General features: G+C 37.6%; 1 protein-coding gene across 2 annotated transcripts in view; it reads right to left on the bottom strand.

The window, feature by feature from the left end:
- Nucleotides 1-3,127, bottom strand: part of TMEM196 (transmembrane protein 196) — a 43,288-nt gene extending 40,161 nt beyond the window's left edge. For both annotated transcript variants that reach the window (XM_090287811.1, XM_090287810.1), the window contains exon 1: nucleotides 2,981-3,127. In XM_090287811.1, coding sequence (XP_090143937.1) covers nucleotides 2,981-3,127 — 147 coding nt within the window. The remainder of the gene's footprint in view (nucleotides 1-2,980) is intronic.
- Between the last annotated feature and the right edge of the window lie 11,665 nt (nucleotides 3,128-14,792).

Raw genomic sequence — 14,792 nt, 5'->3', positions numbered from 1 at the left:
CTGATTATAGACTATGGTTATTCTGACAGGTTATTATAAAATACCATCCTGTGTTCATAAATAATACCAATTTTTAATTGATAAAATGCCAGAGAGATTCATAATTTTCTGTCTATTTTTCCTCTGCATCTCTCTGGAGTCTTTTTGGAAACTAATAATAGTCATTATTATTATTAATTTTAAAAATATGAGGGAATAAATCTATCACCTTGAACTGACACACAGCCTCCTGTGATCTGGCCCTAACCACTCTTCCAAACCTCCTCTCTCCCTCACACACCTAAGCCCCAGAAAAATAGCAAAGCCTATTCTTCCTGGAAGATAACCCACCCTGCCCCAGGTTTTTTCCTTCATCCATGCTGCCTGGAAGATTTTCTTTTCTCAGCCCTTTTTGCCAGTCTGTACACCCAACATTACCTGCTTACATTTATTCAGTGCTTGTTACATGCTGTGCTTTTAACTAAGAGCCTTGTTTGTGCCTTCTAATAACACTATTTACAACGTAGGCAGAAACTTTGGCTAGTCATCCAGATAGCAAATGGCAGATCTTGGATTCATACCCAGATAGACTCCAGATTTCACACTGTGATATATTACTTAACACTGTGATACATTAATTCCAAATCCCATTCAACTTGCAAGATCAAGAGAAAAATAATAGTTCTGACATGGATGTTTTCATTGGCCAACCCAACTTCTCTTCCCTTTATCTGTCCCCCTCTCTCTTTGAGGCCAAACTCTAATCTGTCTCTGATAAAGTTACTGATGTACCCATCACATTTCCTCCACTAGTCATCCTGATTCATTTCGAGTCTTTGTGTAAAATAGTAAAATGCCTTGCACATGGTAATCCCTCTATAAATGTTGGTTATATGAATTCATCATTGGCAGAATTGAGAGAATCCAAACTGTATCACAACTGACTTCTGAAAAATAATTGTAAAAAATCAATTCAGCAAGGCTAGAATTTGATAAAAAATTATCACAACTTGATATTGATTGCTTCACAAATTTGCTTTTTTAACTTGAAATTATAAAACTGACCAACTCTTTTGGCATTCTTGTTTCAAATCCATTCATTCAACCACATGCAGTTAAAAATAATTTTTTTTTTACTGAATTAAATAGAATTCAAAACTGTTGTTCTAAAGTTATAGGCAAATTTTGGTTACTCTAAAGGACCATTTTAAATGGAAATAATTATTTATGATAATGATGAGATATGTGTATATGTGCGTGTGTGTATTACTGTTTTATTTGCTTTTCAGTAAGATTCAAGTTTTTTATTTTCTTTATATACACATATGTCAGCTCATCTAGATAATAGTAAGTAGTTTGGGAAAAGTGAGAAAATCATTTAATTATTTTTCTTGATGTCAAGCAAATTAACTCTTTTTTAATTCTTGACTATAAATTGGATACTTTAAGACTATTTAGGGACAACCTAAGTTCCCTCACTCAATCCCTTAAATTCCAGAGAGGAAATGGCTTTCCCCTCATAAGCCATCAAAAGAACACATTTTCTTCCCCTTGTTTTACATGTTGACATTGCATTTCATTTTGACAATTGTCTAATAAACATTTTAGTGTCAGACTATTTCTGTTAATAATAACTACAACTCTCAAAATAATCACTACTACATATATGATGTAAAATTAGATTTAAGCTTTACCTTTTAGACTTTCATATATAAATTTAAAATATTCATTGACAAAGTTACATAATAAATAAAAAATTATTATTCAGAAGTTGTAGTAACTTATTGAATTTAGAGCAAGGATTCTTGGAAGAATTCAATGTTAAAATTGAACACCATTTTTCTTTTTCATTTTAACTTCTGCAATTTAAAAACATTCACTTCACTTTGAAAAATTAAAATATTAAAACAAAACTTCTAAAACAGAATTATACTGGTTTATGAATGCTAGAATTTCTCTTAAAAATAAATTACTTTGGAATACTTTTTCTTGAAAAAATGTTCATTTTTCCCTCAGTAACTTAAAGCACAAGTAACTAAGTCATGATTGTTAATTACACCTATCAATTATCAGGGATAGAACAACATCCTATTCAATTCTCTAAAGAAAGATCTAACTAGAGACCCAGAAGGACATAGCAGCTATATAACTTAAAGGAGAAGAAAAGTTTATTTTCACAATTAGGTCCCTACTAGGAATAGTGCTGAGTTATTTTATTGACTCTTGGAGGATGGAATGGATCTCTAAGGCTTTCCTGGAGATTCACCTAAAGTAAATGAACAAGAAACTCCTTGGGTCAGCCATCTGACCTAGAGAAAAGTATGACATCTTCTCTGAGCATTAGGCACTCCTTGAGCTGCGTTATTCTCCAGTGAGAATGTTAAATACCATACCATTTGTCGTTCTCTTATTGCCTAGAACTCACAGAATAGTTTTTAGACGCGAAGTACAGAAAGCGAGCAAGGAACAATCAAGAGCAGTGTTGTCTGGGATAAAAGGCTCCTTTCACACCCACACCACGGTTCCCTTTTCGTCATACTGGTGTTTCCTTTAGTGTACTCAACAATACATGCCTAAGTCCGTCCTTGCTTGTTCCTGGTACAAGAAAATGATGTAACACTTTCATTTTGATTTCCCTGGCCAAAGAAAGAAGGCTGAGTCTGCCCTTGACAGGTGTGACGCCTAATCAGCACTCCTGGTCAGTCTTTTGCAAATTCAGCTGGTGACAACGGTCCCCTCCCCAACTCTAAACAAAGGCATTTAATTTGGTCTTCAGCCAAGGTATTAAAAAGAAAAAGAAAACAATTACAGTGCTAAATGAAAAGACAACGCCAAGAGGCATATACGCGGCCAACACACAGCTACATGCAAGCCAGAGGAGATTTACGATGTTCTTCCCGGGGGAGGGAGGGGTGACTAGGCTAACGCACACGCCCTGACCATCACCTTAAAGAGGTAAAGAGAGTGAAATGGCTCAACGTACACACACCCCGCTCCATACCGGGGACGAGTCTCCGAGCTGCGGCTTGTGCTGTCGGAGGGCCAGGCTGAAGCTGACTGCCCCCACGGCCACGCTGGACACCCCCAGCCCTATCTCCAGCACCGAGAGCACCAAGAGGCTCCCAATAATCTGGCCGCTGGTGCACATCCTTCCTTGGTCATCATTCCTTCCAGGTCAGCGTGGGAAACCAACCATCCACCTTCTTTCTTCCACTATCCTCCTTACCCCTTCCTCCCCCTACCAGGCCCCCAAACTTTTCTTTCTTCACCAGTGAAGCATTATCCACAAGGACCGGATTTCCAGAACCGGAGACCCTCTTCCCTGACCGGGCCAGAGGCAAAAGAGCCGCTCCAGCCCCCTGGCACGTTCAGACAGGGCTCGTAGAAGGATCGGGGGTCGGAGTCCAGGAGAGCGCAGGAACCCAGGCGCAGGGCTTCCAAAAAGGAGCCAGAAAACTGCACGAGCCGGGGCTCGTCCCGCTCGCGAGGCGCTGTCCAGAGTTCTGCCGCGTCCCGAGTCTCCGCAGGGAAACCCCGCTCCCCCCGCCTCCCACCGCCAGGCGCCCCTTCCTTTCCTTGCCCAGGAGACGAGCGTTGCTTCCCGGAGACGCAGAGTCAAACTGCTCCGAGCCCCTCTCGCCCTCTCCCGCTCGTCTCCTCTCCTTTGTCTGCGTGGTAACAACGAAGTGCTTCTGCGAGTCCCTCGGTCCCCAGACTGAGCGGGCGGATGATATTCAGCACCACGCTCCTCGCAGTTGCTGGGTCGCCAGAAGAAGTGACCTTGTCTGATGGCCTTTTCCCGTCTGGGCTTCTTCTCCCTCGTCGTTGTCCTCTTCCTCCCCCTCTCTCTTGATCTGATTCTCTCTCATCGCAGTGACCTCATTGGGGTTTAAGTGGCTGGTGGAGGAGGGAAAAGGTTGGTCTATTTGTGGGTCTAGAACCAATACTCCTGGCTGGCCCTTAACTGGTCTCCCCCAGGGACCCTAACCTCTGTGAGGCAAGCGATCCCCACCTCCGCATCTCCCCTAATCGCTCTCTCCTGGGCTTCTTCCAGGTGGGAGGGAAAGTGATACCTAAGTCAACTCGGGGCTCATTCTGTGTGAACCTTATCTGCGTGTACGGGGGGGTGGGGGGGCGCAGTGGGCAAAGAAAGGCAGAGAGAGCCCAGGGGATGGGAAAGGCCAGACTCCTAAATTCACCAAGGAACTCCTCTCTCTGAAGAGCTAGACTCAAGACTACTCATAAGGAGCGTCCAACCGCCCCCCCCCCCCGTTTCCTTCCTTGTTGGGTGGTGGGGGACATGCAATTAGTTGCGGCCACACTTCGGTGGGGATGTGGCCGGCAGACAATTGCTGTCCCATAGAAACACTGCTGCACATTCTGCGATGCGTCGCCAGACCAAGCAGGAGTGGGACCATGTGTTCTCACTCGTATTCCAAAAGATGTGTACATTTACTACATTGGGAAGGACACTACTAAAACAAGAATTTGCACATTGCCAAATTATGACAGTCTGCCCTCATCAGATTCATTACAGCAGGAACCACCCTTGAGTTGGTAATTTTTGTGTTGTAGTCTGATTCATATTGGACTCTAAATGCCTGCAAATCTTTGTGGCAGGACCCTGTTTTCATGACTGATTATACCCCGTGAAAAGTCACGAGGCATTCCATCAAGGAGACTCGGGAAGGAGGGGAATGAGAAGGTGGTTGGGTGTGGATCATCTTTCTCAAAAACTGGGTTCCCTAGGTGGACGTGGATTGAAGGAAAGTAGAAGAAAGGGGGATTGAATTAGGACACATTAACAAGACCAGGGTATCTTGACCTCTGAATACACACAAACTAGTGCAGTGCGTGCACCTTTCTGACTTAGAAGCTTCTTTTTTTAAAGCCCCAATGATGAGAATGCTAAGCTGACTGATATACAATCTATAGCATAAGTGACTCAGGGCTTATTGCATAGTTAAATTCAATTTACACTATAACTTGCTTTCCTTATGATATATCTATGTTACCTTTTAAAAAAATTTGAGTCTTCTTCCCTTAGAAGTTAAAAAGCAAGAAAGGGGAAATTTTAACTTATTAAGCCTTAAAGGATCTTCAGTCACTGTGATATTTGGAGAACAACTAAAACACCTATGTTGAATAATTAGTGGATTCACTTTATACCTCTTAAAAACTCAGTCCACTAAGCCAATGTTAGAATCCTTCAAATAGTTTTTGGCTTTAACGAAGCACAGTTTTTTTAAAAAATTTAAATCCTGTAGAAGTCATCTAAACAATCCAATATATGCAGAAATCATGAAGCATCTCACTACCTAATTTGGGTTTGTCTTCAGTCATTGCTATTCTTTTATGAAAAAATTATTTCCCACTAAGAAGAGAATAACAAACTATAGTTATTGTTAAAATAGACTGCAGACATATAGGAAGGAATGTAACTTACAGGAAGGGAACGGAATTTTGTAGAGAACAAGAGGTAGTGTTAAAAACAGATGGACTCCACAGAGAGAAAAAAATGTATTATGGTTGAATTTTTATCTCTGAATGCAATAGATAGAACTATGTTTACTTAAATACCCCAAAACCTAATTATACACCTCAATATAAGCACTCTAGCTTGATCTTTTATTATTGTTACAAAATCTAAAATTTTTGATATCAAATGTACATGAAAGAAGTTAAATTCATTTTCATCTATCAATGACTACCAATAAGTTATGCTACAACATAAATATTTGTAGGAATAAAATTAAAATAAGTATTATCCACAGAAGAAATTACTGTTTTGTGTTTTAAACATGAGGATCAGTGTTATTAAATCTTCAAAAGAATATTACATTAACTGTTCTGGGAGACAAAATATATATTGCATGATCTTTTTAATGATGTAAAGGTCTCCCCCAAAGTAAATGTAAGGACAGCTAATATTTACTCTTAATCAGGGAAATCACAGCAAAAAACAGGTCAAACTGGCATCCTATATCTCTCAAAACCATTTGTTAGAGAAATAGTTAGAGGATAAAATAGTAACTCAAGATTAAACTAAATGAGTACATTGCTATCCAAATACCAGTGGCTCTCCAATTAGAGGGTTTAATTTTTCTTATGCCACAATGTACCAAAAGAGCTATTTATGAGATCCATTGATCCATTGTTTAATACGTCTTCAACAAGAGCAATAGTACAAAAACAAAAAACAAGCAAACAAAAACCTCAAGTTTGCCACCTGCTGCCTTGTATATGACACTGTGGATATACATGTGTGGATAACCTCAAAGGGATTGTTATGAAACATGTCAGCTAACCAGAATGAAATTCCTCACAATGGCTGTCTTTAAGGACCTAAATTCTGCCAATAAGTATTTACCCGAATAAGATTTATAGACATTGTAATATATGAATGAAGGAAAATCTAGGAGTTGGTAAACAAATACCAGCTGTCTTAATATAATGAAGTAAGTTGATGAAATAATTCATTCACTCACACATATAGGGTTAGTAAGTGGAAAGGTCAGCACTTTAAACTGAGTAATTTTGAGATCTCAGTGTTCAAGCTATTATACACTAAATTTGTATGTTGAGCCTAGGCACTAGACTGAAGGACCAATATAGTATTGAAGATTAAGAAAAAGAAAATTCACAAAGTTGTTACAAATAATTTAGAAGTTCTTAAGTGCTACAAGTCTATTTAATGTTTTAATACTTATTATCAATGCGGTTAAAAACAATTGTACCTGAAGACTTAGCTAGGCTTTAATAAAGTGATTCAACTAAAAGGGGAAAGAACAAAAACATTTTGAGGATTTTTAAAATTTAAAGATCATCCTTGGCTGGTGTGGCTCAGTGAATTGAGCATTGGCCTGTGAACCAAAGGGTCACCAGTTCGATTCCTGGCCAGGGCACATGCCTGGGTTGTGGGCCAGGTCCCCACCTAGGGGCATGTGAGAGGCAACTGATCAATGTTTCTCTTGCACATCGATGTTTCTCTCCCTCTCTTTCCTGTTCTCTGAATACAAATAATAAAATCTTTTAAAAAATAAAATACAATTTAAAGATCAAGAAGCACAGGTAACTAAACCTGAATTTAGTTTTTGCCTGTTTTTTTCTTATAGTAATAATATCATTCAGAAGTTATTACCTAATAGTAACATCAGTGCTTATGAGTTAGAGAAATTATAGTCCATTTTAGTCTTAAACAGACTCAACACTGAGACCAGAGCGGCCATGCAGGAACAGAGTTTGCAGTTCCAGCACTGCCAGGAAAATGATCAGATAAAACAAAAAATATAACACCTACTGGAGAATATTTTCCAGTGACAAAAAAAAAAAAAAAAAAAAAGTAAGAACAAAACCAAGTCAGTCTGCTAACAAAATAAACCAGATGTTGGAACTAACAGATAAATATTTTAAGACAGCAATTATAATTACTCCTAGTGAACTAAAGGAAAAGATATTTTTCAATAAATGAATATTTATATCAGCAGAAAAACAGGAAATTTTAGTGAAAATAAAAAATAAAATTCTAGAAGTAAAAATACAATTTTGAAATAAAATAATATTGGAAGGACTTAGGTAAGTGAATATGTCAAAGAAAGAGTAAGTTAATTAGAAGACAGATCAATAAAAATTAATAATTGTAATAAACAAGGTAATTGTTTTAAAGATGAATGCAGGCCCAGGGACCTGTTAATTGACATCAACTGGTCAAATATAAGTACAATTGGAATAGATGAAAAAGAATGGGAAAGATAATTGTAGAGAAAAATATTTGAAAATGTAATGGCTGAAATTTAAAAACTTACAAAAGAGAGAAATTCATATATTTGAGATGCTAAATCAATAATAAGCAGAAAAAAATAAAGAAGCTAACAATAAGGTACAACAAAGCAAAGTTAAATTTTTGAAATCCAGAACTAAAAACCATCTCTTAAAATAACAAAAAATGTAATATTATGTTTCAGAATCAGCGGCTCCTCATCAGAAACCATGGAAACTAGAACAGTGGAATAACATACTAAGTGCTTTAAAAAAGCAACCCAAAATTCTACATAGAGCTAAAATATCCTTTAAAAATAAAGGTCAAATAAAGATCTTTTTAAATAAAAGACTAAAAATGCATGTCCTTCAGACATGAACTACAAGAAATTACAAGTTCTTCAAACTGAGGAAAACGATACTCAGATCCTAAGAAAGGAATAAAGAATATCAGAAATAGTTAATATATGGGTTAATACAAAAGGTATATATTTTTGCCTTTGTCTTCCTAATATCTTCATAAACTATGTAACTGTTTAAAGCAAAAATCATAATATCATCTTGTAGGATTTATAATGTATATAGATACAGTGTATATAACACACTATAATGAAAAGGATGGGAAATATATGTTTGTACGATTTTTATATTTGTATAAAATAATATATAATTGACGATAAGTGGACTATGAAAGTTAAGGATGTATTGTATTTTCTTAAGTAACAAAAAGAAAACACAAAATTTATAACTAAGCACACATATTTAAAACAGAAAATTTATTAGAACTTTTTAAAATATTTTAAAAAGATTTTTAATTTATTTTATTTTTTAGAGACATGGGAAAGGAGAGAGAAAGAGAGGGAGAGAAACATCAATGTGTAGTTGCCTCTCACATGCCGCCAGCTGGGGATCTGGCCTGCAACCCAGGCAGGTGCTTTGACTGGGAATCAGACTGGCTACCCTGTGGTTCATAGGCTGGCACTCAATCCACTGAGCCACACCAGCCAGGGCCTAAAAAATATTTTAAAATTCAAAAAAAGGCAAGAAAAGTGAAACCCAGGAACAAAATATAGAGGAGACATGTAAGAAACAAATAATAAAATGGCATGCCAACATACAATATTAATAATTAAATTAAATGTATTTGACATTGATGAAATAAACATTACAGCTAAAAGGCAAATATTATCAGAAAGAATAGAAGGAGCCCTGGCCAGTATGGCTCAGTGGTTGGAGCATTGCTGGTGGGGGCACATGCATAGGTTGCCAGTTCAACCCCCAGCCAGAGAGTGGGCTCATGCAAGCCAGGTCCATAGGTGTAGGACCCCATCCCGAAGCAGATCCTAGGTCTGGGTACCCACAAAGGCAACTGATCGATACTTCTCTCACATTTATGTTCTTCTCTATTTCCCTTCCTCTCTCTCTATCTCGAAAAGCAAATAAAAATATCCTTAGGTAGGGATAAAAAAAAAAAATCAAAAAAGAAAAAGAAAGAATTGAAGGAAAACAAAAGACCCAACTATATGTTGAATACAAGATACACACTTTAAATAAAAATACAGGTAGAATAAAAATTAATAGAAGGAAAATAATATTTTATGCAAACAGTGGCTATACTAATAAAAGGTAAAGCATATTTTAAAACAAAATTATTACCAGAGAGAAAAGGATAAAAGAGTTAATTCAACAAATAAAGTATGGTGGTTGGCTTCTAACTACAATGATTTCTGCCTCTTGGTATTCAAATCCTTGTATAACAACCTCACTTTGAGTGTGCACTAGGCTAGTGACTTAATTCTAATAGGATTGGGTGAAAGTGATGGGATGTCACCTCTCTGATTAGGTTACAAAAGACTCTGACTACCATATTAGGGTCACCTTTATTGCCTCCTCTAATTCTCTGTTTTAAGAAAGTATGCCGATTATGTTGGGAAGCCCACAAGACAAGGAACTGAGGGCAGCCTCAGACCAACAGTCAGTAGGGAATTGACACCCTCAGTCCAGCAAGGAGATGAGGGACTGAATCATGACAATAATCACATAAGTGACGTTGGAAGCACATTTTGACCAGGCAAGCCTTCAGATGACTGCAGACCTAGCCAACACCTGATTGCAAGAGGGGACCCACCTAAATGGCACTTGGATTTTTGATGTCCAGAAACTATGAGATAATAAATGTTGTTTCAAGTCATTAAGTTTTGGCATTTTTTTTTTACAGAGCAATAGACTTAATACAAAGACATAACAATTATAAATGTGGAAACTCCCAATAACAGTGCCAAAATATATGAGGCAAAATTTAATAGAATTTGAAAGAGAACTGGAAAATTTCATCATCATATATTTGGATATTTTTAATACCCAATTGATAGACTAAGTGGAGAACAAAACAGCAGAGGCATAAAAGAAATAAACAACACTACTAACCAACTCTTCTAATGTATAAACCAGGGATAATAATACTTGCTGAGACTTGCTTTCTATTTTAAAAAGAATCAACTGACTGGCTACTGAGAGTCAGTGAAATGCAGTGTTCTGCCCAAATTCTTGCAGCCAGAAAGCAACAGATTTCACACCCATTTCTGATTTCTGATACTCTCTTGAATACTTAAAAAAATTCAGTCAGTCAGCAGCCGTCCGTCTCGAGAGACGATGGTGTAGCTTCTTAAGAGTCTATCTGCACCGCCGAGAATGGTTGTGCAGTCTGACTCGGGAGTGACACGGTATCTGTCTCCTCCCGTGTTGAATCGACATCTTGCAATGACGCTGGAGTGTCCTCTCCAGTGAAGCTGAAGCTACAGAGCCTGGGCAGGGTGATATGGAGGGTCTGCTGTTGCCCATGCAGCAGACCCCCACCTCTCTTCGCAGCTGAAGGGTCCAAGGGAAAGACGGAGTCAATACAGCTTGGTTTCAGGTGCGCCACAGGAGTTGCCGGTGTTGACTACAACGTCAAACCGCCTTAGGGACTCCGGCTCCGGATTTTCTGTCGGGGTTTACTCCCTTAGCCTTTCCCCTGAAGAGGTATGCTGCAAGGCAGCGGAGGTTTTTTGGAGTCAGAGTTTTCCTTCTCTGATGTGCCCTGACTGGAAGATCGAACCAGGGACACTTAGCTCGCAGGCTGACGCTCAATCCACTGAGCCAAACCAGCCAGGGCTTTAAAAAAAAAAAAAAAAAAAAAAAAAAAAAATTAGTGTTAAGCTATTAATAATTTTTGTTATGTAATAATTAACTGAACAAACTTTTACAAAATCATTTCAGAATTATAGAAATCAACAAGAGCATTAACAACATGAAAATTAGATCAGCATAGAATAGGAGAAGAGATAGGGCCATGAGAATTCTTCTTGTTGCATTTTATCCTACATTTAAATTTAAAGTACAACATTCCTGACCTCTTCTTCAACTCTTCCAGTAAACAGAAACATACTTCATTAAACCAAGATCTATATTTTTGTAAATTCCATCCACTGCACTTGGTACTATCTTCTGGAACAACAGAGGACAAGTAAAAACTATTTTTATTATAGTCATTCAAACATTTTATAATGTTCATGCCTTGTGTGGAGTCCAACATTTATAGGAGAAATTCTCAAGTCCCTTAGAGATCATATAAAATGGACCAGGTTTTTGATATTAGTGAGTTTTAACTTTTCCCTGTTTCTCTAAAGTAAAAACACTTATGATTGTGCAAAGTACAAGTGTGTTCTGATCAGGACCAAGTACAGGAAGATAACTAAGACTGTAATTATATATTTTTATAAATGTGCCTTATAATGACCGTGACCACTTTTGGCCACACCCTGAACCACTGGTTCATACTGAGTTTTCAATCACTGAAAATCCCAGAGTACTTTTCCTGGTTCCCCAATTTTGTACTTGTATAGCTGATTTTTTTTTAACCTAAGTGCAGGCTGAATCATTTAACACGATTTAATTTTAACTTGTTAGCTTGGACCCTTCATTCTTTCTTGCTGAGATCTTTTTGAATCCCATTTCTGTCATCCAATGCGTTAGCGATTCCTTCCAGAATTATGTCATATGGCCCCAAGCACTGGGCCTATACTGGCTTCCTTGTTCTTATTCTGGACATTTCTAAAAGTGTCACTTGTGACAAGCCTCTGCTCATTTATGCCTCTTGCTTTTCTGTCTCTCTTTCAGATTCCTGCAACTGTAGGGTTTTTTCATTATGTATGTGCCCCACCTTTTAGCTTCTCATACGTCCCTCAAAATATCAGAGTTGTTCCTGGGCAGGCACAAGATTTGCTGTTTTTTATCTTTGTATTTTCCCTCAAACAGGGAATGTGTAGTTATAATCAAAATTTTGGCTTCAAGAGATTCCTGTCCAATTCAGCTCTCCCACAGCTACAATACCTGGCCAGGGGCTCACGCTCCGTAGTCTAGAGATTCGTGGGTGTGTCCTGCTTTGTCAATGCTGCCACCCCTAATTTGAGTTGACACTGTCTAACAAACTCACTGAACAAATAATAACTATCTGTTGAACAAATATATAAAGATGAAAAGAACTAATGAAAAATTGAGATAAGATGTTATTTTTCCAAGACTATCCAGTTCAACTTTTTCAACTACATACATTTAATTACAAAAATAAAATCAGCAGAGTCATTTCTCTCCTTACTTTCTTCACTGATTCATTTAAAAATTCAGTGAAAGAGGCAAATAATAACATAGAAAAATGGGAAGCATTTATGACAAAATTTCATTATTACATATAAATAACTTTCAAACAAAAAGAAAATGACCTGATTGAAAAGGTCATGATGTACGAACAGGTAATTTTCACACCCAAACTAAATATTACAAATGGCTACTTTACATGTTTAAAAATGTTCAGTCTCAATAGTAAACAACAATGTGCAACTGGTTATTAATCCTCATATCAGATGGGCAAATATTTAAAATGATAATCAGTGTTCATAAAAATGTTAATGAATTTCAATGCCTCTGGAGAACATCATTATATTAAAATTAAATTTAAAATTTTAAGTTAATTATGATAATGTTTGAATATTAAAGTTATGGTAAATAATCACAGTTTAAGAACGCAGTTGAGTAAATCACAAGATTTAACAAGACTTTTTAAATGAAAAATCTTTAAGCTTTAACAAATAAATTCTTCTGCCATTTAGGAATGAAGGAAATATTGAAAATCCAATAAAATAGAAGGATTTGTTCCTCCAGGGATAAGCTCTTACTGTCACAGATCATATGTCACAGGGGCTGAATAAACATAAAGTCTCTGCAATTTCTAAGGAAACCCTCGCTGCCCAGCCAACCCTGTATTCCCTCAGCACAGATGGCATTTGCTGAGAATAAATAAAATACACCAGGAGTTCTGTTAACTTTTTTAAGCCATTAAGACACAAATATAATTAGTATTTTATTTCACTTCCTGCATCTTCAGTTAGTAAAATCTTGAGGAATAAAAGTAGGATTTACATTTTCTTTGATAACTTAGGAATGGTTTTTAGTTCAGAACTCCGTGTAGCCAAGAGCAACTAAAACTTGGGTTTATTGATTGACTGGAAAGTTGCATTGTCGGGAAATAAGTTAGTTAAACTTTATTTCGAGGGGCATGGTTTAAGAAGAGAGATATGATATCATGTAAAAAAAAAGTTTGATTAAATTAATATTTTTTTGGATTATTCTGATTTACCCTCACCCATACCCCAGATCTTGAATTAGGAGTCTATGTGTCATCTCAGACCCTGGAATATTTTCTGAGCAGAAGGACAGTGTAATAGTGATTCATGAAATAATATAAAAAATGAATAATAGCGAATATTTATGAACTGTTTCCTATTTACAACACACTATTCTAACCACTGGGGATACCCCACGAATAAGAAAGAATATCTTCCTTTCCACAGTTTACATTCAGTGAGGGATTCACCAATAAACAAATCAGCCAATAATTATATGATAAAATTTCAGATAGCGGAGTAAATTAAATCACTATGGAAATGAAGTGATAAACGGGTATTTTACATAGTTGCCAGCAGGTGACATGTAGTCAGAGAGACCTGAATGGAGCGAGTGTGTGAACTTGAGGGAGAACCGGAGCACAGCTGGCACAGGGCAGAAAGAATCCTTGTGTGTTTCTGGAACAGCTAGAGCCTAGTGAGCTAGGGGGGAGCAGTTGGAAATGGGATGGAAAAAATGACCACGAACTAGGTAATTTAAGGCTGCTTGACCATGTTAATACTTTTTATTTAATTCCAAGTGGATAGATTAGTGGTTTTTGAGAAGGGAAGTGACAGGATAGAAATTACATTTTGATAAAACCAATTTTCAAATCTGCTGATTCCAGATACAAACCACTAAAGAATGGGGTGGGAAAGGAAGCAATAGGAGTCTATTAAAATTAATTATAAAGAAGCCTTGGACTAGAGGGGTAACATTGGAGGTGCTGAGAAGTACAATTTGACATTATCATGCAGGAGAGAAATCTGCATTAAAAAAAAAATGCAGCGCATTCTACTTCAATTCTATTTCCTAGTGCTGGATTGAGGAACTGAAACCAGGCCAAGGAACTGGAGACTATGAGGAAGAGTGACTCACTCAGAGTTGCCTGAGGCAAAGGTTGGTACTGGTGGCGTCTGGCAGCTTTGCAACATGGTAAATGTGTCCCACAGGTGCCAGGAAGTATTTGCCTTATGAGTCTTTAGAGTGGCTGGTGGGTGGGGTGCTGGATGGATGAAGCCCTTCCTCCTGACCCTCATCACTTTCCCCGTCCCCACAGCTGGACACTTCTCACTGCTGGATGAATCTGCAGTCTGCAATTGCAAAGCCAGCACAGTAGCCAGTATCCTCCAGTACTTGATGGGATGCTGTGCGTTACCAAGAAGGTGCTCTATCCTTCGGGCATTTACTCCAGGAGCCAGGTGTAAACATAATCCATGGATAAAGGCAAGGAAACTTTGCTCCATGAGCCTATGGGTCACTGAAGTGTACAAGGTGAGAGAGTCAGGGGAAAGGAATAAGTGGTCAGGTGGAAGCTTCTGGAGGGTGCAGCTTTATAGGTAGTATGTAGTGAC

The sequence above is a fragment of the Furipterus horrens genome, unplaced genomic scaffold (assembly GCF_987537825.1).
Source record: "Furipterus horrens unplaced genomic scaffold, mFurHor1.1.pri manual_scaffold_9, whole genome shotgun sequence".
NCBI lineage: Eukaryota > Metazoa > Chordata > Mammalia > Chiroptera > Furipteridae > Furipterus > Furipterus horrens.
Note: the sequence above shows the minus strand (reverse complement) of the source record. Positions and strands in the feature narration are given on the sequence as shown.